Source organism: Paroedura picta, chromosome 13 (assembly GCF_049243985.1).
Source record: "Paroedura picta isolate Pp20150507F chromosome 13, Ppicta_v3.0, whole genome shotgun sequence".
Classification (NCBI taxonomy): domain Eukaryota; kingdom Metazoa; phylum Chordata; class Lepidosauria; order Squamata; family Gekkonidae; genus Paroedura; species Paroedura picta.
The window spans coordinates 5,152,387-5,175,688 of NC_135381.1; the positions used below are offsets into that span (position 1 = coordinate 5,152,387).

The window sequence follows — 23,302 nt, forward strand, 5'->3', positions numbered from 1 at the left end:
CTATCGGGTACTGACGAATAGGCACCAAAAGCCAAAAGCCGTTTTTGAATTTGACACTTCCCGGCTTCGATAATGTCCCTTAAATGGCTTTGGTGACAATATGGATTAATATTTGTTGTTTCCCTTTGAAAACACATCATTCCGCAGCTCTCGTTTCTGGCGTTTTCACCCCTTGACCCGTGGAGAATTCTCTGCAGTCTGTTAAGCCATAAAAGTTCCCAGTGTTTCGTAAAGAGCCCGCAGTGACTCCCTAATCAGTGCTCTTATAATAGGGAACACGTCTGCCGGAATTCTCTCTATTGGGTCTGTGAAATATTTATCCTCAGTTTATATTTGCACTGTAAAGTTATTAGTGGCTGGAAGCAAAACTACAGCCAGAACTGGTTCAATTCATGCAAAGGATCCCCTCCCCAAAATAATGTCGTGCAATAATTTATGGATATTTTCTGGACCCCTTCTTTGACCTGCCTGTTAGTGTGTTGCAAATAAAAACAAGCAAGCAACGCCCCACTAGCACAAAGACACTGAGATGCATGGATGCTGGGGGGAAAAATCCATTTAATTTTGTTACTCTGCATAAGATGCATGTGTAAGCAGCTGATTTATGGCGACCCCATAGGGTTTGTGAGGCGAGTGATTATGCAGAAGGGGCATATGCAGTTCTCTTTTGCACTACTGTCCGTACATCAGCCCTGCAAGGGAGATTAGGTCGAGACATCTATGGTTCTCTTCTCCTCACAAGAGAACCCTACGAGGCAGGTTGGGCTGAGAGGCATACGTGGTTCTCTTCTCCGCTTCACCCGCACAACAACCCTGAGAGGCGGGTTGGCCCAGGGGGACATACATGGTTCTTTTCTCTGTCGTATTGTCCTCAAAACAACTGTGCGAGGGAGATATGTGATTCTCGTCTTCATTCTCACAACCACCCTGAGGTAAATTAGGCTGGGAGACATGCGAACGGACCATCTACCCTCAGTGAATTTTGGAAGCTGGCCAGGGGGTTTGAATGCATATCTCCAAGATCCTAATCTGACCTCACCCCACTGACCGCTAGCTGGCTATTATTTCCTGCAGAACTTCACTGAGCTTCCTTCAAAAATCCCATTTTTGGGTTCGTTGCTCCATCTGCTGGAAGGCATATAATCTGCCTCTGGATTTAAAACAACCAGACCACGGCTGCGCAGCCGTGCAAAATTCACAAGCCTTCAACAGGTCGCTCCCTCTGAGCGTCCTTCGATGGCAAACAAACTTTTTAAAACTCTCAACCTTTTATATTAAAGAAAAATTTCTACAGGAATCATTTTGGAGCACATGTGATGAGATAGCAACGTGGGAAAGAAGGGACTCTGTGCATGTTCAGAAGCAATCTATGGCCATGAACTCACAGACTCCACAATTTGAGCCAGTGCGGGGTAGCAGGCTAATATCTGGAAACTCCTACCACCCCAAAAAGCTTGGGCCAGTGGCTCTCAGCCTAACTTATAGGGTTGCCAGCTCTGGGTTGGGAAAGACCTGGAGACTTTGGGGGTGGAGCCAGGAGTGGGCAGGATTTGGGGCGGGGAGGGACCTCCAAAGCAGCCCTTTTCTCCAGGGGAACTGATCTCTGTCACCTGGGGATGAGCTATAATTACACAGGATCTCCAGGTCCCACATGGGGACTGGCATCCCTACCTCATAGGGTTGTTGTGATGACAAAAAAAGGGAAGAAGACCAGGTATACCTTCTCAAGTTCTTAGTTGACCCGGTTACCAACTCTGGGTTCAGGAATACCTGGTGATCTGGTGGCAGAGTTTGGGGACCGGCAGGCTTTTTATCACCATCATCATCTTTCGTCATCATATTGATAAACTGGGGACCATGTGTCCTGACTGCAGACATCATTACTATTGTCATCAATCACCATCATCAATAAGATTAATAAGCAATTAATAACATTAAAAATGAGTATGGTAATTACAATGATGATTAATAATTGATGTTGCTGATATTATTGTCCTTTCTCTTTCCATCATCCCCGTTCAGAAGCTTGAGTATTGTAATTATTATTAATAATTAATAATCGATGTTGCTGATATTATTAGCAGTATATTAAGTCCTTTCTCTTTCTATCATCCCCATCCGGGAACATTCGACACCTGCGCGGGGGTGGGGCCTCGAGGCGAGGGCGGGGCGTCGAGGCGAGCGCGCGTCTTCGCCAGCCAACCGGCATCCGGCGCGCTCTTCCCGCCTTCCTTTGACGCTTCCCCACCCTCCGTTTGCTTCGTGTTCCTCCGAGCTTCTCTCGGTTTCTTTTTTCTTTTCTTTTTTTTTTAATTAAAGAAAAAGAAACCCGGGAGAAGCGCTCGGGAGTCGAAGCCCTGAACAGAAATAAAAGACTAAAAACCCCACACCGGCCGAGGTCGTCGCGCCCCGTAAAGCGCTACCAAAGACGGCCTGGCGTCGGCGTCTTTTTCCCGGTGGTGCGGGGGCGGGGCGTTCTTGCGCGCGGCGGAGGGATCCCGCGGTCGGCGTGAAAGCGGCGGTTGGCGCGAAGGGCCGGCCTCTGCGAGGGCGCGTGCGGCGGGAGAGGGTGTCGTGAGGCGGGTGAGGCCTTCCGAGTGGGCTTGGGCGCATCCGAGGCCATCCAGACACAGACAGTCTCGACACAATATTTGCGGGTGTGTGCAGGCGCCTCAGCCCCTCTCCCGTGTGTGGGTGTGTGTTTGTGAGTGAGGGCGACGCTGATGGGCATCCCTCGGGGGACGAGCCTTAACCGCTTCTGCGCGTGCGCAGTTGTTGGGGGGAGAGGGAAGGAGGGGGTCGCGCCAAACTCTATTGGGTCACGTGGCTAATTCCGCCAAAGGCCATTTCATGCCTTCCTAGAGCTTCCCTGCAACTGGTCTTTTCAGGTTGCAGCCTTGTGCCGTCTGGGCATGGGCTTGGGGGGGGGGTCACTGGGTGGCCGGGGAGTCGTGGGCTTCCTGCCTTCTGCGGGAGGGGGGTGGACTAGATGACCCCGGAGGACCCTTTCAGCTCTAGGATTCTATGATAGAGTTGCTGATCCTGTGAATTTAGGCAGGTTGAGAGTGGGTGGCCAGGAGGGGTTGGGGCTTGTGGCCCTTTCTTGCATGCCCGGGGAATTGCCAGTTGCTGCTTTGGGGTCAGGAGGTGAATATAGAATCATAGAGTTGGAAGGGGCCACACAGGCCATCTAGTCCAACCCTCTGCTCAACACAGGATCAGCCCAAAGCATCCTAAAGCATTTCTTCCAGGCAAGACTGGCCAGGGGGTCTGGTTTTGGGGGGGCACCATCTGGGTGTAGAATTAGGGTCACTGTGGATGGCTAGGGAGGTCTGAATTTCCTGGATTCTACAGGGGCTTGGACTAGATGACCCTGGAGGTCCCTTCCAACTCTATGACAGAAACGCTAATGCTGTGAACTTAGGCGGATTGACAATCGGTGGGCAGGAGGGATTGGGTCGGGGCTTGTGGCCCTTTCTTACATGCCCAGGGAAATGCCAATTGCTGTTTTGGGGTCAGGGGGTGAATTTCCTTCCAACTAGTCTGGCCAGAGATTCTGGGAGTTTTTTGGGGGGAGGGCATCCTCTGGGCATGGAATTGGGGTCACTGTGGGTGGGCAGGTATTTGTGAATTTCTCGCATTCTGCAGGGGGTTGGACTAGATGACCCGGGAGGTCCCTTCCAACTCTGGGATTCGATGTCCAGTTATTTCACGGTAATATCTAGGCTTTATTATGCAGAACTAAGCCCAGACTTGGCTCAGTGGCCATTGAGGGCTTATCCATCAGTAAGTGTAGCCTTGATCAGTGTCTATAACAAAGTAGGTGCTACTGGGTTTTGGTATATTGCCATGGGCCAGTCTGTGACTTGGAATGAACCTTTCTTTTTTCTTGGGAAAATAATTGGGAGAAGTGTTGCTCTTAATTGGGAATAATTGCTTTTTTTCTTAGGGTAAGCAACTGTACGGACACTGTAACAGTTGAGAGGTGAAAGTTGTGTGTTGGGCCAAGCTTCATTAGAACTTGACTTACTGGACGTGAATATTAAACAAAGCTTGCGAATAGCAAATGGTGGTTGAAGGCCTGCAAAGATCAGTAGTCAACAGATAGTTTTTGTCTTCAGTGGGGTTGTTTCATGCAGAAAAATACTAGTTTACAGCTTAAACCCACCCAGTTTGATGGCTGGACATACTTGTTGCAATTTGAATGCAGAGAACATTTGAGGGACAGGCAAAGAATGGAAGGGGAAAATTTACCTGCAGAAAGCACCTAAGAATTTCAGCTTCTGTGGGAGGAGCTGACCTTCCTAATGGCGTCTCTCCCCTTCAATTCCTTGTTGGGACTCCAATAAAAAGAATTCAAAGAAAAGAACTTGAATGAGGTTTTCAGTTTGCAGACTTTCATGAAGTTTGACTGCTTTATGAGCATATATATACTTGGGTGATCACTAGTAGTTCCAGGCTAGTATTGTGAGAGCCAGCAAAAAGATGTAAAACTTTTGGAAAGATTGAAGCCATGAGGACTTACCACTTTAAAAAAAAGTTGGGGGAAGAACTGAATAAATGCAATACTTTATTTTTCCCCTGAAATTTCTTAATGGTTGAAAAACATACAGTTAATAATTTATAACTTAGCTGATAAAATTGTACTCTTGGGCATAGCTGTGAACCTTAGAAGTATAAATGTTCATTTTCTATCAGTAAAAAAATTGCAAGTATCCCTGATCCTTGAGAAGGAGTTTCAGATTGCTGCACCGTGTACTACCATCTGACTAGTAGGCAAAATTACAGTTGAAGATAAAAAACAAAACAAAAAAAACTCCAAATGTATTGGAATGTAAATTTCCTCCTATCCAATATGTTTGGATATTTAGCAAGAATTTATGACAGTGCGAACTCAGCTGTTCAATAACATATTATTAAAACATAATAGTTATTAAGTGATGTCAAAATTATTTACATATAAACAAAACCCTGAAAATATTGTACATTGCGTAAGAGGTATTTGTAGTGCTTTCTCAGACATCTATTTCTCCTTTGGAAGAATTAGGAGTCCTGAGGTTTTCCCCATCTTCCCCCAATTTGGAATGAGTGAAATGCTTTGTAAGATAAGTTCTTTTTTTCAACCAAAAAGAAATAATTTCATGGGACGTCATATCAGTGAACCCCCAAATTTTCCTGATGACCTTTTTATATAAGAGCTAAATTCTGTAGAAATACATGATACATGCATGGTTTCTTTGTGTATTTAATAAATGAAAACAAACACATTAAATTAATTCATGTTCTGTTTAGGGCATTAGGGGAAGAAAACACATCAAACTTTTCCTGATAGCCCCCTTCATTTTGAGAACATATTCTTTTATCTGTAGGAATGTCATAGAATAAGAATACTTGCCCTTTTTGTCTCATGGCAGCAACTTCTGAGGCACAATGTCAGGCAGAGCAAGAGCCAGAGCAAGGGGGAGAGCCCGTGGCCAGGCGACGACTACACCTGCTGTGGGACCTCCTGCAGTAAGTGTGAAGCTTGAAGTCTGGATTTGGCAATAATCTCCATATACATTTGTGTGCTGCTCAAGTCTCTCCCCCCCCCCCCCCCCGTATCTATGCCAGTAGATTCTGCAGAAGAAACTCCTCTGCCTTAACTCTTTCTTTCCAGGGTTTTTTATCTCTGAACCTTTTCGAACCTCATTCAACCCTCTAGGTTCCACAACCTGGCTATGTACCAACTAGACCGCAGCCACCTCAAGCAGAGCCAGCAGCAGAAGGGGGAGAACTGGTTGGACGTGGGCGCCAGAAAAGAGGAGCTGTTACGCAAAGACCAGAGGGTAAAAGCTCAGCGGGAGGGTACTTTTCTCTCAGTACCCAACTAAATTGTGTCTCCATTTAGGTCTACATTTTGGTGTGTTTTCAAAGTTTAAATTATTGGCATTTGACTTTTGCTGTACAGATAGATGCTTCATGATTTAATTGGTCAGACTTTCTTGCTTCCATTTAGGAATGTTCTGTTCATCTCTGTGGCTTCTGTGCAGTCCCACGTGGGTACTGTGCAGTTGCAGGCTAGCCATGGAGAATGAACTAGCTAGTTAGAAAACTAGAAAACTCCCGAGAGCGCTCCCCCCTCCCTCACAGGGAGACATTCCCATAAAGGACTTCTCAGTGAGCTGCAGGACAGAAAAAAACAATCTGATTAAACCATTTGAGGACTTTCTTCACTTCTATTTCTTTGGTGAGAGATTGAGAGGAAGTATGGCTCTTTTCAAGAAATGCTCCCAATGGGGAGCGAAACTGGCCCAATCTACACACACACACCCCAAACAGTTTTTTTCTATATATAGAAAATTCATATCCTCCTGCCCAGAAGCAGCATATAAAATAATTGACAAATATAAGTCTTCATAAGTGTTTGCTTTTGAAATGCAGAACTGCAAATCTCAGCCGGCTTTCAGGAAATGACGCTAGGAGAAAGAGGTGGACGACGTAGAGACTTCCATGACCTTGGTGTAAACACACGTCAGTCAATGGAGCATGTTAGAGAATCAAAAACAGGTATGTAGTATTTTTGGACGTACTTTGTGGAATTATATTTATATAGGTACGTGATGCTAATAAGTGGCAGCTACTTAAGGAAAAAATACAAAGAGGATGCACAGTATCAATAGTCAGAACAAAATACAAGGTACAAATCTGTGACCAGGTTGGAGCGTTTTTGTAGTTAGTTTATTAGAAAAGTTCTGTATCTGTAAGTCTTAGATGTAGAGGAATACAAGTATGTATCTGAGGTTGAATGAACCAAGTTCATTACTGATGGCATTTGTCATGCTATGATACTGTACACTGAGAAATTAAATTACCAATTTACAAGTCACATGTGAATGAGAAATATTTGTACATGTATTTTAACCCAATTTGATATTATTCTTTAGAATACTTTATACAGCCTATTTGTGTAGTTTTGTACCCTGCTTTTAGTTCTAGCTGCTTAGAAGAACCAGAATACTTTCAAGACCCCATATTGGTCCACAATACAAGCCTCATTTCTTCTAGGCTCCTCCTTTTGTTGTGATTTCTGCATCTGCCCCCACTAACTTGAGATTACCTTAGATTTAGTAGGGTCCTTTGCTCCCCTGGGAAATGGTGATTTGATGGACAGGTGGGAGCAGTGGCATAGCTGGGAACGGCTACATTCTAGGATGTAGAGTACTTTTTGTTGTATAGCTGGTAGGAGATGGCTGACAATTGAATGCTTCTCCTCAGGTGCCTCGGGTACTCTAATAAAGCTAAGTACGAACCATTTCCGGCTGAGTTCTCGTCCTCAGTGGGCCTTGTACCAGTATCACGTTGACTATAATCCTTCGATGGAGGCCCGCCGTCTTCGCTCAGCTTTGCTGTTCCAGCATGAGAGCCTGATTGGAAGGCCACACGCATTCGATGGGACCATCTTGTTTTTACCAAAGAAACTAGAAAACAAGGTATAATTTCTTATGCTTCTCTTGAGGCAGGGAGGGAAATGCTTACAATACAACGACGAGCAGAGTAATTCGGAAGCTTGCTCGGCTTTATATTCTGTGATATGTAAGGTGTTTGTGTAAATGAATGCCTTTTAAGAGGTGGGCTCTGTTCTGTAGGGGATTTACACTTCCAGACGAGCAAATCTTAGTGTTTAACTGTAGCATAAATGTTAATATTTTCAGGTTACCGAAGTGTTCAGTCGGACCCGGCAGGGAGAGAACGTGAAGATCACAGTCACCTTAACTAATGAGTTGCCTTCGACATCACCTACATGCTTACAGTTTTACAACATAATTTTTAGAAGGTTGTCTTCTTTCAATATCGTTTTCTTGTTAAGCGTTTTAGTAATGGGACTAATGGTATCTTCCCCCCCTGCCCCATCTTCGCGATTTTATTATCAATAATAATAATAATAATAATAATAATGACAGATTCATATTTAGTATGCCCTAATCATTTCTGAAGTTGTATCCTTATTGTGTGGCAGGCTTTCCTTTCCCTGCAAGGGAAAGCGGGCTTCTTGGGAATGTACTCTGTCAATTTTTTATCTTATTCTCCTTTGGCAGAAGGGAGCCCCTTTCCCCCTTCCAGTGCTTGAAAATGAGGGTGGTGTCTTTAGAGCTTTCAATCAACTAATTACTTTTGAGCCGCGTGGCTGAGGCTGCTTCTGTATCACTCTCCTGGATTATTTAGGGGAGACATGAAGGGAAATGAGCCACTTCCATTTTGGGGTGACTTTGCCAGTGGTGTGCCTGACAAGCATGTGGAGAGGTAGCATTCCTTTATCTTAATGCACGATGACTTTTTTTTTTTGGCAGGCTTCTGAAGATTATGAATTTGCAGCAAATAGGAAGAAATTACTACAATCCTGGTGACCCGATCAGTATTCCTAAACACAGGTATATGAAATAAATGGACAGTGATCCTTTTCTTGACAGTTTTGTGATGTGGCGTGCTACAGTCTATGGTAAATGGACCAAAAATCAGCCTGCATGAAGTATATGTTTCCCTTGTCTCTAAAAAGGGGGTTCTTGAGGAGTTTGTTCTTGCAATTTGCTTTGTTTTAAAAAATTAATTATTCAACTGAAAAGTTCTAAAATAAGTAGTCTGTTTGTCATATGTATGTTCAGTTCACTGAACTTTTTGGAAGAGCTAGTTCTGGAAATGTCTGCGCGCACTGTTGATTGGGAGCAGACTTTTTGTGTATGAACCACTATGGTAGGACTGTCTGTTTAATGTTGCAGAATTTTTTTGAAGTGTTGGCTTCATAGTTCTGGGAAAGGTCACCAGTGAAAAATAGTAGTGAATACCCATCATAGAACATCAGCTACAGATACTCATCTGGTTAGGCTTTCAGTGTTCACTTTTCCCTTAAGGAGAAGACATTCTGACACTTGGGTACTTTAATGTAATCCATGGAGGCAGGCGATAGGATGCAGTTTCCACTTCCAGTGATAGAAAGAACCTGCTACCGGCAGCTTTCTTCCCACCTCCTATGTGTGTATGTGCACCTGCACTTAGGTATTGTAGTTGCCATAACAGTGATTGTGTTCGGGCTGGTTACAGTGGAAGACTGATGTCTTGTGAAAAATGGGCTTCTTGCATGAGACATCTAGGTCTGCCATTGTAACAAGGTACAGCAGTAGTTAACGGTGACTATAGTGTCTCAGGAGGAGACGCTAAAGGATGGTAAATGGTGTATTGCAGGGGTAGTCAAACTGCGGCCCTCCAGATGTCCTTTGACTACAATTCCCAGAAGCTCCTGCCAGCATTTGCTGGCAGGGGCTCCTGGGAATTGTAGTCCATGGACATCTGGAGGGCCGCAGTTTGACTACCCCTGGTGTATTGCCTTCCAGGAAGAACCTGCAGCCTGGTGCCGCCCAATCAGGGGCTCTTCTAGTTTCACACTAGTTCAGGGAAAGAGAGAGGTTGTGAAACAAAGAGGAATCATCTCACTGTACAAAGAGCGGGGCTGTCTGCAGACAGGAGCCATTTGGGTGAACAATCTCTGATTGTAATCGGAGATTTAGGATGCTCAGGGCTGATCCTGCGTTGAGCAGGGGGTTGGACTAGATGGCCTGTCTGGCCCCTTCCAACTCTATGATTCTATGTAATGAAAAAACGCTAAGGGGTCAGTTTGTAATATGTGATCCCCTGATGCTTATCTCTGTCCTCCCTCTGGCAGGCTGATGATTTGGCCAGGTTTTACGACTTCCATTCTGCAGTATGAAACGAGCATCATGCTGTGCACTGACGTGAGCCACAAGATTCTCAGGAGTGAGACAGTTCTGGATTTCATGTATGCCTTGTACGAGCAGGTCGAAGAACAGAGGTTCAGAGAAATATGTGCCAAAGAACTGGTTGGCTTGATTGTTCTTACAAGGCAAGCGCTCTTCATTCTTTTAAAATAGGTAGTTGTAACTAATTGGGGGGGGGGAACAATTCAAGTTGCTTTTATAGGAATGGTTGCAATTTAGGCAGCGTTCAAAAAGTGAGTAGCAATTACCGAATGAATAGAACTGCTATGCCTTGGCAGTGAGGCTTGCTATCATGGGGATATAATTTCTTTGTTCCCTGGGAAAAGAAGTTTTAGAATATTGTTCCTTTGCGTGGTGGCAAAATAGAAGTCGACGGTTGGAAACTAGAAAGCTGTTACTGGCCAAATATCTACCGAGCAAATCCTTTAAAGAGAGTAAGACGTGTTTGGGATGTTTGCGTACGAAACAGGGTATTTTGTTTTCCTAAAATACCAGAAGCCTCAAAGCATGATTTTGATTGTCACGGTTTTTACTCGGAACGGCTCTAAATGTGTTCTGCTCTGAAGTATGCTTGTATAAGCTGTATATGCATTCTGCGTGAAACGAAAGCCCACTTAATTCAGCAGTTTTAGGATCAAGTGGCTCCCCAGATGAGGTTGGGCCAGTCACTCTGTCTAACTTAGAAGGCTTGTGAGGATAAAATGGAGATGAAGAAAACCGTGTATGCTGCTCAGAACTCCTTGGAGGGGAAGGATATGAGCAAAATTGAAATATCCAGGGCTGCTACTAGAGGCTTAGGATGTGAAATATTGGATTGTTAAGTATTGGATTTATAGTCCACCACGTTCAATATATCAACAACACATTGTTGTAAAGGAAGCAGGATCAATCAGTTTTTTCACAATGTTGCCAGATACAACAACAAAACATACCGGGTGGATGACATTGATTGGGATTCCAATCCCCAAAATGTTTTTAAGAAATCGGATGGATCTGAAATCAGCTTTGTGGACTACTACAAAAAGGTAAGGCATGTTGTGTTGGCGTGAGCTTTATGGAACTTGTGTACTGTGCTGAAATCATTTACTGGGAGCCCAGAAATCTGATGAAATTGTATTAGATTTCTCCTCATATGTCAGTTACATAATTCATTCATTTATTTATTGAATTTCTATACCGCCCTCCCAATGGAGGGTATACCTCTAACTCTGTGGCCACTGTTACCCCTTATATGTAATATATGTAATATATGTAATAGAAGTTGGGATGGCGTTACAAGGGCGCATGAGATGAAGCCTAAAGCAGTGTAATGTTCAGGTTCATAGAGTGCCATTTGAAAGCATGTGGAGTCATGGTCTGCTTCCATAGGTAGTGAGTGTATCAGGATGACAAAGCAATATCTAAACCAGGGGTAGTCAAACTGCGGCCCTCCAGATGTCCATGGACTACAATTCCCACAAGCCCCTGCCAGCAAATGCTGGCAGGGGCTTGTGGGAATTGTAGTCCATGGACATCTGGAGGGCCGCAGTTTGACTACCCCTGATCTAAACCAGTGGTCCCCAATCTGTGGGCCGCGGCCCGGTGCTGGGCCGCGAAGGCCATGGCGCCAGGCCGCGGCTCCCTCTCCCCGCCTCTCCCCCCCCCCCCCCGCAGTAAAAAACTTCCCAGGCCGCAAGCTTGCGGCCCGGGAAGCTTCTTACTGCGGGAGGGCGGGGAGAGGGAATCAGGGCCGGCCGCGCCCGTGGCCAGCGGGTGCGGCCCGATGCATGGGCGCGGCCCGCAGGCGCGGGCCGATGCGTGGGCGTGGCCCGCACGGGCCACGCCCCAATGCCCTGCCGGTCCCCAACCTCAGAAAGGTTGGGGACCACTGATCTAAACCATGCAAGGCAATACTCTCTGCAGCTCCCACCTTTCTCTTCTAGCTTGGTTTTTCATATACTTCCCCCACAGCCAGCCATTCCTCCTGGTTGGTAGACTCGTGGCAGATGACTCCTTAATACCTTCTAACAGAGCCAGGAGGGCTGGGCCTCCCACACTTATCCGAGGCTGCAATAATGTTGACAAATGTCAATACATTTATTTGTTTTGAGGATTTTTTCTAGTTGAAAACCAAAAGATTCAGTGGTTTTTTGAGAGAATGTTTTGCTGTTCCTTGTACACATCATTGGCTGGCAGTGGGGGCTCGGCATACTGTCAACAAGATGTGAGTCGTGTTTACTGAGCCCCATAGCTGTTTATCTGCAGCATAAGACTGAATTCTGACTCCATGGCAAAATTCTTTATTTTTGTGAAAGCCAAACTTCTTACCATAGTGTTTTTCTCTCGGGGGAAAAAAAATACAGCAATATAACCAGGAAATCACTGACTTGAATCAGCCTGTATTAGTGAGTCAGCCTAAAAGGAAGAGAGGCCCTGAAGGTGACATTGCTAGACCAGCCGTTCTCATTCCTGAGCTCTGCTACCTTACAGGTATGGTTCTTCACGTATACACTTAAGAGTAGCTTACTTATCATGTAACTTGCATGAAATGTTTTCTGCTAGTATGTTGCAGTATGGATGGCTCTCGCTATATGAACAGATACAGATTACTGTTGGTTTAGGCCCACAAGTTAAAATCTTACACTACGCAAATAACAAAACTAAAATGTTTTGACCTTGGGTTAAAACACTCCCATAATCGAGGTGTCACACATTAAGCCGGGTGGGACTTTCCTTCAAGTGCTGCATACTCATGTCTACAGCAGGTGGACGATGAAATGGCTGTATATGAATTTTATTAAATATGCCCTGTCTCTATCACCAGTTGTGTCTAGAACATTTTTTAATATTTTAGGACTAACGGATAAAATGCGAAGTGATTTTAATGTGATGAAAGATTTAGCCGCACATACAAGACTTCCACCAGAGCAAAGAATGCGTGAAGTTGGAAGGCTTATTGATTACATCAACAAGTAGGCTGCTTAAATTTTCTTTTGGGGTTGTGGGTTTTTCCTGAGAGCCAGTGGGGTGTAGAGGTTGAGTAGTGGACTCATCTGGAGAACCGGGTTTCATTCCCCACTCCTCTGCATGAAGCTTCCTGGGTGACTTTGGGCCAGTTCTCTCCAAATTCTCTCAGCCCCAGCTACCTCACAGGATGTCTGTTGTGGGGAGAAGAATGGAAGGGGATTGTAATCTACTCTGAGACTCCCTCGGGTATTGAAGAATGGGGTATAAAAACCAACTCTTCTTTCTTATCCCTTCCAATGTGAAACTATCTTCGAAGTTAAGTAATTCCACTTACTAACGCTACCTCTCAACAAACATTTTTATAATTAAACAGAGATGATAATGTCCAGAAAGAACTTCGTGACTGGGGGTTAAGCTTTGAGTCCAACTTACTTTCCTTTTCTGCAAGAGTTGTTCAGTCAGAAAAGATCCTTCAGGGAGGAAAAACAGTGAGTAATTTGTGCCTTAACTAGAACAAGTTGATTACCAATGAAGAAAGGAAATGATCAAGAGGCTTGCTTTTGCTCTTCAGCAACATTTAATTCAGAACTTTTTAAATTTTATAGTTTGAATACAATCCACAATCTGCAGATTGGTCTAAAGAAATGAGGGGTGCGCCTCTCATCAGCGTAAAGCCACTGGAGAACTGGTTGTTGATATACACCAGGCGTAATTACGATGCTGCTAACACCCTGGTTCAGAACCTCTTCAAAGTCACACCAGCAATGGGCATACAAATGAACAAGGCAATAATGTAAGTAATGTAGAAACCAAGCTGCTTAGAAATCGTGTGGTCCCCTTTCTAGATCTCTTTAAAAATGTGTTAAATTCATTATACGTTCAATGTCTGGTAACAAAACTTACATTGAACATCTTTGAAAGAACAGTGTTGAGGAGCTTTGACAACAGCCATTATTTTGCTTATACTCCCAAGAAATCACTTAATTGCTTTTTTTCTCCCTAAAGTCTGTGGAATTAGTGGGTATTAAATATTATGAGGTTGACTCAGCCTTCCATCCTTCCGAGGTTGGTAAAATGAGTACCCAGCTTGCTGGGGGGTAAACGGTAATGACTGGGGAAGGCACTGGCAAACCACCCCGTATTGAGTCTGCCATGAAAACGCTAGAGGGCGTCACCCCAAGGGTCAGACATGACCCGGTGCTTGCACAGGGGATATCTTTACCTTTTTAAATATTATGAATCTCTGGATTCCACACTACATTTGCATTCAGCTCTAAGGACTGGATGTAGCGCTTCCTTTTGGCTCTTAGTTTGGAATGCAAGGGACTAAGGCAATCCTATGGTCTTCCTATGTAGGATAGAAGTGGAGGACCGAACAGAAGCGTACTTGAAAGCCTTGAAGCAAAAAGTGGCCTCGGAGACACAGATGGTATGTCCTGAAAGTTGTAGATCTGAAGTGTGTCACTCTCTAAACTGTGCTGAAGGAACGATTTTTGAATTTAGTTCTCTGGGTTGATTTGTTGAAACAGGAAGGGGATCTGGGGCAGAAGACAGTTTAAATTGCTTGGATAACAGCCATAAGAGAGAGCTTATCAAAATGAATTGGATTGTTTCAGGAGATTTTAAAAATGAATTGGTTGGTAAACACCTGCAGGGTCCCACGGGAGTTAAAGTGATCAGGTGGTGGAGACAGTGTAGTCAGAATGGACTCAGTAAGGTGCTTTCCTGGCTTCCAGATGATTGCGTCATATTCGCCCTCCCGATTTCCTCGGGAGTGTTGACTTAGAGGTTTAATGGGCCTGAGGGCCCTCTACACCTCCCTAGCAATTCCTTTCATTTTTTCTGTGCCTTCCCTCTCACCTCCATCCCACGGTTTATGACCTGTAGAGACTCCCCCCCCCCCAGGGAGACAGGGGGAGTAGACTGGATGTCTCCTAGATTTGTGCCTTTTAGATCAAAAGCCTCCCCTATGGGAACTGGATCTCCCGCTTAAACTGGTCCCCCCAATATATAGACCTAAGCCTACGCTTTGTGACAGATTGTCAATAAAGGGCTAGATTAATGGCTTTTATAGAACAATTTAAATGCTTTTGGGGTCTGCCTTAAGCTAAGAAACAAATGGGTACACAGTTTTTAAATATGTTTTTATATTTGTGCTGAAAATTATTATCCTTGAGTGCTTTTGACTGGAATGGAGTTGGGTAAGAGGCTGGCGTCAGTGTCCAACTTTAACTTTTAGAGTCCAGGGGCACCTTTAAGACCAACAAAGCTTTATTCAAGGTATGAGCTTTCATGTGCGCGCGCACTTCCTCAGATGCAGTATCATTGGATGGCAGTAATTACTTCAAACTTCTAAGTAGTGTGTGAGAACAAGTTAACATGCAGCCTAACAAAAATGGTTAGCAGGTTCCCGAGATAAATGGGGGGAAACCAGCAATTTCGATTTGTTTGTGTTCACTTGAGATTGAATTGCACAGGGAAACATTTGGCCGCAATAAAAATGCTAATGTCTACATTAAGGGAATAATGAGCAGAGAGACAGTCAAGTTGACATTTACATATTTATTGAGGCCAAATGTTGATGCTTTTCAGTGGTGACATTGATACACTGAAAGTATTTTTTCCTTCGTTACAGGTGGTTTGCCTTCTGTCCAGTAACCGCAAGGACAAGTATGATGCAATCAAGAAGTACTTGTGCATGGATTGCCCGACTCCAAGCCAGTGTGTCCTTGCTCGCACTTTAAGCAAGCCCCAGACAGTAATGGCCATTGCCACAAAGATCGCTTTGCAGATGAACTGTAAGATGGGGGGAGAGCTCTGGAGTGTAGAGATACCGGTAGGTGCCCTTCTAGTTTGACGACTGTGGTAAATTCAGCTTGGTACCTGCATCACAAAACCTTAAGTTTTTAAAAATATGGTCCGGTTAATGTATTTGTCTCAGAACCATTACAAGTCCCACCATATATGCTGCCTTTGTATGGTCTCTGTCTTGTTGCTCTATTATAAGCCTGTTATGCAGGGTTGGTCTGATGAGACATGAAGGTGAGGAGAACAGTGTAAACGAATTTGGGTCCCCCTTAGTTAGAAAGACTAAGGAAACAAGTTTTGCTTATAAGAGTTACGAAAACAGAAGCTGATAGTAGTAATCTTCAGGAGCAAGTTGGTTCCCTTGTACCATTTTGAGTTTGTCAATTTTTATAAACATACTAAAGGTTCAGAAGAGTGGGTTTGCCACCAGCTGGGTCATATGGAAGAGGACTAGATTGGAGCTTGGTTGGGACCACATGTCTTGTGGACTATCACACCGGGTCATGTGATAGCAGCTAGGGATTATGGGGTACTTGAAATAATTAATTCATTGTCTAGCATTCTCGCATAACCAACCAGTCTGTGTTACTACTGTTCTCATGGCAATTTCTAACACTAGAAACACTGCCTTCATGCTGCAGAGAGAGGAAGGATTTCGAAAAACTGAATTTGTTTTTAAAACTTTTCTAATTAATGATTAATTTGTACTATGTAATTTTTTTGTCTATATTTTTTCTTCCTTGCCATTGTGTAAAAAGATTGCTTAAGAAATGGGCAAAATGTGAGGAGAAAAGACCGACAGACTGACTATTGCCATCTGGGTAGAAACAGCCACCCTACTAGGTGAAAATGTGCAAGCAGTTAACTCCAGAAGTGAGGAGCAGTGGAGGGAGGAGCGTCTTCCTGTCTGATAGTACTGGAAGTTCAGGAATCGAGTAAAGTTAATGTGGAGTAGATATAAGAGAGACAAAAGAAATCCTTGGCGAAATTCACTGTTGTAGGATGCAAGTAGCTTTAAAAGAGAATTAGATAAATAAATGGAGGACTAGATGGCTTGCTGCAGTGACTTACTGGAGCCTCCATGTTCAGAGGTGGTAAACCAGAACACTGCCTGTGTCTAAAACCTGAGGCATCTGATTGGACACCACAGTGCTTGACATCATAGGATGCAAAGTTCTTGACCAGGCAGGCCATTGGTGTGTACCAGTAGTGTTGCTCTTGTGTAAGGCTGTGATAAGAGCACTTCGGCAGCACTGGATTTTTTATGTGACGAAGGTACTTTGGCATCGTACATAAAATTTATGATAATATCCATGCAATCTCAGTCTTGCAAACACAGCCTGAAAAGCCCATTCTTAAATGGAAATAATGTTACACATGTATATAATCTAATAACTATAATATGTGCTGGGAGCAAATATGTGGGAAATTGCTGCTTCAAAACTTGTGGCTTATTCTTGGCTTCTCTAATGCGTTCTTCCTTCAAGTTGACACAACTCATGATAGTGGGAATTGACTGTTACCATGACACTACAAGTGGCCGACGATCAATTGCGGGATTTGTTGCTAGCCTTAATCGGGGAATTACACGGTAAGAGAGGTGTTTTCATCTCACATTGACCTATTAAAAGCACATACTTGCTGTTTCTTCCATATTGATTAAGTTATGGTTACATGATGTAGGCTCACTTGAAGCTAGCATATTCACAGTATTAGACGGAGGCTACATCTCTCCTCCTCCACTTCCTGGTCAGCGTTTCTCCCCAGTGTGGTGTAGTGGTTAGGAGTGCGGACTTCTAATCTGGTGAGCCGGGTTCGATTCCGCACTCCCCCACATGCAGCCAGCTGGGTGACCTTGGGCTTGCGGGCGCTGATATAGCTGTTTTGACTGAGCAGTGATATCAGGGCTCTCTCAGCCTCATCTCCCTCACAGGGGGTCTGTTGTGCAAGGAGGAAGGGAAGGCAACTGTAAGCTGCTTTGAGACTGCTAGAGAAAAGCGGCATATAAGAACCAACTCTTCTTCAATTAGGACTCAAAAGTGGCTTTCACAAATAACTTACATTTTTTTCTGGTCTAAAATATGGCCATTGCAAAACAACCAAAACAAAAAGTGTAGGCCATATGTCTAGAATTTGCAGAAGACCTAACACCAGGAAAGAGACAGGGGAGCCACTAGGGATGTGGCCTGGGAGCCAAGGGGCAGCAGCCTGAAAAAGTTTGAGACCCACCGCCTTAGGAGAAGACAAGGGTCACTGGAAGAAACAATAATGCTAGGAAAAGTTGAAGGTAGCAGAAGACCCAACCTGAAATGAATACAGCATGCCACTATGCCACCATCCTGCGGTGGCCTGCCAGCACTGCCATTACGAGGCACGGGGGATTTTTCCCGACCAGGTGTTGGACGTGCAAAAGCACAACTCTGGGGTGGACCATGTGCACCAGGGGATTTCTTCCTCCGTGCATACATGGGACACAGCAGGGCATCTAGGAATCTGCAGGAGCCCAGTGCAGCCGCCATTGTGCATAATTATTCCATCAGAGTAATTGAGGCATGTAAGTAAGAGGTAGTCAAACTGCGGCCCTCCAGATGTCCATGGACTACAATTCCCAGAAGCCCCTGCCAGCATTTGCTGGCAGGGGCTTCTGGGAATTGTAGTCCATGGACATCTGGAGGGCCGCAGTTTGACTACCCCTGTGTGTGTGTGGGGGGGAAATACCACTTGACAGTGTCACCTGGTCCTGGGGCCCCCCATTTTCTGTCATCGTTGCCAAGGTGTATACACTGGTAACTCCTTGCTGTTGGTATTCACATTTTTCCTGCTCTCTGCAGTTGGTATTCACGATGTGTCGTTCAGGATCGTGGGCAAGAACTTGTAGATGGGCTCAAAGTTTGTTTGCAAGGTGAGCTTTTCCATGTTATAATTGATCAGTTGTGTCACATTTGCCTTCTTAAGACAGCTTTTTTTACAGCAATGAAATTTGTAAGGTTGAAAATTCTGTGTCAGATAACTGAGGAAAAATGACCCACCTGATGCACATCAAAGCTGTAAGTTAGAAGTCAGAATCTAACAAGTTGTATTACCCTTCATCATGCAAATGCAGGTGGTCAATTAAAAAGTGTCATTTTAAAGACTTTAGAAGATGGCCTTGATGGTAAAACATAATTTTTATTAGGATAGCTAGTTTTAACTACCCTCTCTGTTTAGTGATTCCGATAGCATTCAATTCTGTGATGATTCTGTTCCTTTTAAAAAGCTTTTTCCATTCTAGACAACTTTCAGTACTTTAATTGTCTTTGCACATGCATAGAATATTGTGTGTTTCAAAGGCTGAGGCTGAGGGGTGGGTGGGATTTAATTTACACTTTGGAGTGTTTCAACAAGCATGGTATAGTGGTAAATCTATTCAAACAGGGTTTGATTCCCCACTCCTCCAAATGCAGCCAGCTCGGTGGCCCTGGGCTAGCCAACAGTTCTCTTAGTGTTATTCTGCCAGAACAGGGCAGGGCAGTTCTGTTAGAGCTCTTTACCCCACCTACTTCATAAGTTGTCTATTTTGGGGAGAGGAAAGGAAAGGTGTTTGTAAGCTGCTTTGGGACTTGTTTAGGTCTTGGAAAGCAGGGTTTAAAAATCAGCTGTTTTCAGCATGACCTTTCTTGGCTCTAGATGGGGGGAGGGTGCATGCTGAAGTATTAAATCTTTTAACAGGAATGACTGTTTTTTTCTAATGCTTTTTCCTGAAGCTGCTTTAAGGACATGGTACAATTACAACGGTCGCATGCCTGCCCGCATTATCGTGTATCGAGATGGCGTTGGAGATGGTCAGCTGAAAACCCTGGTTAACTATGAAGTTCCTCAGTTTTTGGAATGCATAAAAGCTATTGGGAAGGACTACAGGTTAGGCCATGATAGTTGATACTCATGCATGCCGGCTAACCAACATAGCCAGGATTACTGTTATCTGTTAGCTAGGATAAACTAGCTTTATTTAGGGCTCTCTGCATTGGTGAAGTGGAATGCATGCTCTGAATCCTTATGCTCCTTGCTTATGCTTAAAGAAAGAACTTTCTTAGAACAGCCACAATGACGGATGCTTCGAAACCTGTCTGCCCTTTATGTTAGGACAGGGGTAGTCAAACTGCGGCCCTCCAGATGTCCATGGACATCTGGAGGGCCGCAGTTTGACTACCCCTGTGTTAGGAGGTTGCCTCTAGCAGAGAATGCAGCGGACTGTAAAAACTATTCAACACCTTAGAGTAACATCATGGGCGGATAGAAATTTGGTGTCTGCATCATGAATTTTATCGTTGGCAAGGGACAGCTTGGACATCAGAGCTGAAGCTCAAACTGATTAGGAGACGTTGCCACAGTTTCGTGACTTGTTTCTCTGGGGCTTGCGACAGCCAGATTTCTTTCGAGGGAGGAGTGGACTTGTAAGGGGTTAATTAACTACCATGTTCAGTCTGGTTTGCATTTATTCCTGCATTTTATTGGTATGTAAAATTGCTGCTCACTCCAATGCTTCAAAATAGTAGAGATTTTAATTTTTAAAATAATCAACGCCCGAGTAATGGAATACAGTTCTATTCTTAAATAGAAGCCTTTTACTTCAGTAGTCTGAGCCTAAATTGCATGTGCAATTGTCTAAAGCCCTAAGTTGACCGTGATAGTGGTGAAGAAGCGTGTGAACACCAGGTTCTTTGCTCAAGTTGGGGGAAGACTTCAGAATCCACCACCTGGCACAGTGATTGACTTGGAGGTTACCAGACCTGAATGGTAAGTTACGTAGGAAGTTAATACTAGCTACTTGGAAAAAAACTGTCCCATATACAATTGAAATTTTTTTTTTGTTTAATTTCACGCTTGTGTCTCAGGTCATTAGAAGAGATGGGATTGCTTAAACCGTGTGTGTGTGTGTGTGTGTATAGAGTAATCTCAATCTTGGTTGATCCTGGATTGAGGAATTAGCTATTTATTTATTTATTAGATTTTTATGCCGCCCTTCCGTACGGCTCAGGGCGGTTTCCATATAATGTCGCGGGGGGGATAGATAGAACGATTAACATGTACAAATTGCCCCCAAACGAAATACAGATAATGCACACACCTTTAAAGCTGGCAGCAATAGATGGCAGAAGCCACTCCGGGCCCTTCAGTGGCAGCAGTGGGTACCAGGAGCTGCCCCAGGCCTGGCAGTGGTGGAAGGAAGGCAACCAGAGAGCTAAAATAGAAGATTGGACAGAAAAAAAAATCAAGATTTTTTTTGGGGGGGGGGGGGAGCATAAAAGGTAAGGAAGGAAAATGAAGGGCGGCAGGAGACAGGGAACCAAAAAGGGTGAGTGGGGACAGAGACTGCCTCAAGGAAAAGAAAAACCAAACGGGGCAATCAGGCTTCTTCTGCACCCTCCCATGAGTCAGTCCTCACAGTCCCCTTGTCATGTCTAATCTGTTTTTTAGTTACAGAAAATGTAAGTGCGCTGATCAGTTTAGATTGCAACAAAACAGTTATTTTTTTTGCTGTGTCCCGTGTATCTGGGGAGAGAATGAGAGATTCCAAGTGTAGAAGACTTAAGCAGAGAATCCTTGATATGAACTGGGATGTAGGGCTTCCACAGGGTAAAATCGGAGTGGAATTGAGTAAACTAAACGTGAAGTTGCGTCACATGGCATTAATAGCAAGCAACATTGAACGTTTCCCCCCCCCCCCTCCTTCATAGGTATGATTTCTTTATTGTGAGTCAGGCCGTGAGAACCGGCAGCGTTTCCCCAACCCACTACAACGTCATCTACGACAACAGTGCGTTGAAGCCAGACTACATGCAGCGTTTAACATACAAGCTCTGTCATATGTACTATAATTGGCCAGTAAGTATTAGAATTTCACTCTGTGTGTGTGTGTGGGGGAGGAATATCCCATGTTCTTGGTCCACATACAGCAGTTTCGTTGCAGGAATTCACGTGAGGAAAGATCATTGTGAAAAGACTGTGCCATCCATCCATTATTCAGTGTAGCCTGGAATGTAAACTCTAGGGAGGGACAGTGACTCCGTGACAGAGGCTCTGTTTGAATGTGGGAGATTTTGGGATCAATCCCTTATGTCTCTGGTTTTAAGGATCGTGTAGCGAAAGACCTAAATACGATGTATGGGTTAATGCAGGGGTAGTCAACCTGTGGTCCTCCAGATGTCCATGGACTACAATTCCCACGAGCCCCTGTGGCAGGGGCTCGTGGGAATTATTATTATTATTTAATTTTTAGACCGCCCTTCTCCCAATAGGTCTCAGGGCGGTTTACAACATAAGTAGTTAAAACACAATAAAATCCCCATAAAAACCCCAATTAAAAGTTACATATAACTTTTTGTAGTCCATGGACATCTGGAGGACCACAGGCTGACTACACCTGGGTTAATGGACCGAATAAACATGCTATTATTATTATTATTATTGTTATTTATTATTATTATTCCCAAGCACAAGGCCTCGAACTGCCATTTCTAGTGCTAACAGACACTGGTCTTGATCAACCAGTGTCTCAGTTGGTGGCAGGCGGCTTCATGTGTGTCTGGCTTGGTCTAAAACAGAGGTCGCAATCTTTTCCAGGCTGCGGGGAGGGCGATCGCCTGGCCGCGCATGCCATGCATGCACGGCACTCCCACTGGAGTGCCGCGAATGCACATTTTGCGGCTGCGCACAGCACAAACGTGCATGCGTGGTCCTGTGGAGGCAGGGAACCGCAGCCCAGTGCCAGTGCCAGGGCCTTCGCGGCCCGGTGGTTGGGGACCACCGGTCTAAAAGACTTGGTGCGCGGCAGAGTGCAAATGAACGTGGCTATTTCTTGTTGGATCTTCCATGGCTTCAGAAATGTCATGGGTAATATGTTGTGTGATATCTAGACTTTATTTTCCCAGGTATTTTAAAAATTGAATAGGGAAAGCTTGGTCAACAAGTCTGGTTTAGCTCTTGCTAGCCTTTGGCTGCTAACCGGGACCTCTGAATTTTGTTGACTTTGGAAAATGCCACCTTTGCACGTGGACTTTGGCCAAAGAATGGAGGCATTGAGGTTTTATCTTAGGTTTTTATCCTCGTTTCCCGCTAGTTCTGACTCTGGTTTTGACATCATTTCCTCTGTCGGAGAGGACGGCCCAAAGTGCTCGACCTGTTTATATCTTTGGGTGTGCACTACTTAGGTTTCATGCCGTGTAGGAGGAAGGGCTTCCGGTGTCAGACCTGCTGACCATATTTGCCCTGGGAGCAGAATCAGCCTGCGAGTATTTTTGCCTAGGAAGGCATCCGCCTTGAGTTTCAGGGAAGGCAGTCTGTGCAGCTTTCCTACGAGAGAAGATGTTACGTGTCACTTGTCTCCTCCACAGGGTGTCATCAGAGTGCCTGCTCCTTGTCAGTACGCCCATAAGCTGGCCTTCTTGGTGGGCCAGAGCATTCACAGGGAGCCCCACTTGTCTCTTGCGGAGAATCTGTATTACTTGTGAACCTGCCCGCGCCTGGAAAGAGGGGAAAACAATACCCATGGTGCAAATTTCTGTTAAAAAACAAAGCCTTCAAGTTCTCGAAAGCTGGACTGTGCTAGATGCCTGCTTCGTCATGCTGTGCTATTTCATCTCTGTCAAGGTACGGCTGTTAGGCGGCAGCCATAGAAGTTGGACTGCGCTGTGTTCTGTTTTCTTTGCCGACTGAAAAAAATAAATTGTTCCTGCTGTAGTATAAAATCATTTCCAGTAAAGTTATTTGTGTTGAAGAATGTTTTATTTGAATGTTTTTGC

The 23,302-nt window shown here is 44.5% G+C and overlaps 1 protein-coding gene across 2 annotated transcripts; it reads left to right on the top strand.

Annotated features, from left to right (window-relative positions):
* The first annotated feature begins 2,502 nt into the window (after positions 1-2,502).
* On the top strand, positions 2,503-23,293 carry PIWIL1 (piwi like RNA-mediated gene silencing 1). 2 transcript variants are annotated; one of them, XM_077308401.1, is made up of 21 exons: positions 2,503-2,657; positions 5,415-5,511; positions 5,702-5,825; positions 6,421-6,546; positions 7,255-7,469; positions 7,692-7,813; positions 8,328-8,408; positions 9,695-9,892; positions 10,681-10,792; positions 12,110-12,236; positions 12,601-12,718; positions 13,087-13,201; positions 13,319-13,506; positions 14,070-14,142; positions 15,349-15,549; positions 17,009-17,112; positions 18,353-18,423; positions 19,265-19,418; positions 20,172-20,297; positions 21,239-21,386; positions 22,895-23,293. In XM_077308401.1, exons 2-21 carry the CDS (start codon positions 5,431-5,433, stop codon positions 23,009-23,011), a joined length of 2,601 nt encoding a protein of 866 aa, XP_077164516.1. In that variant the 5' UTR covers positions 2,503-2,657; positions 5,415-5,430; the 3' UTR covers positions 23,012-23,293. The 2 variants fall into 2 exon arrangements, with proteins under 2 accessions (XP_077164516.1, XP_077164517.1); XM_077308402.1 differs by having other exon boundaries at positions 2,507-2,694.
* Positions 23,294-23,302: the final 9 nt, after the last annotated feature.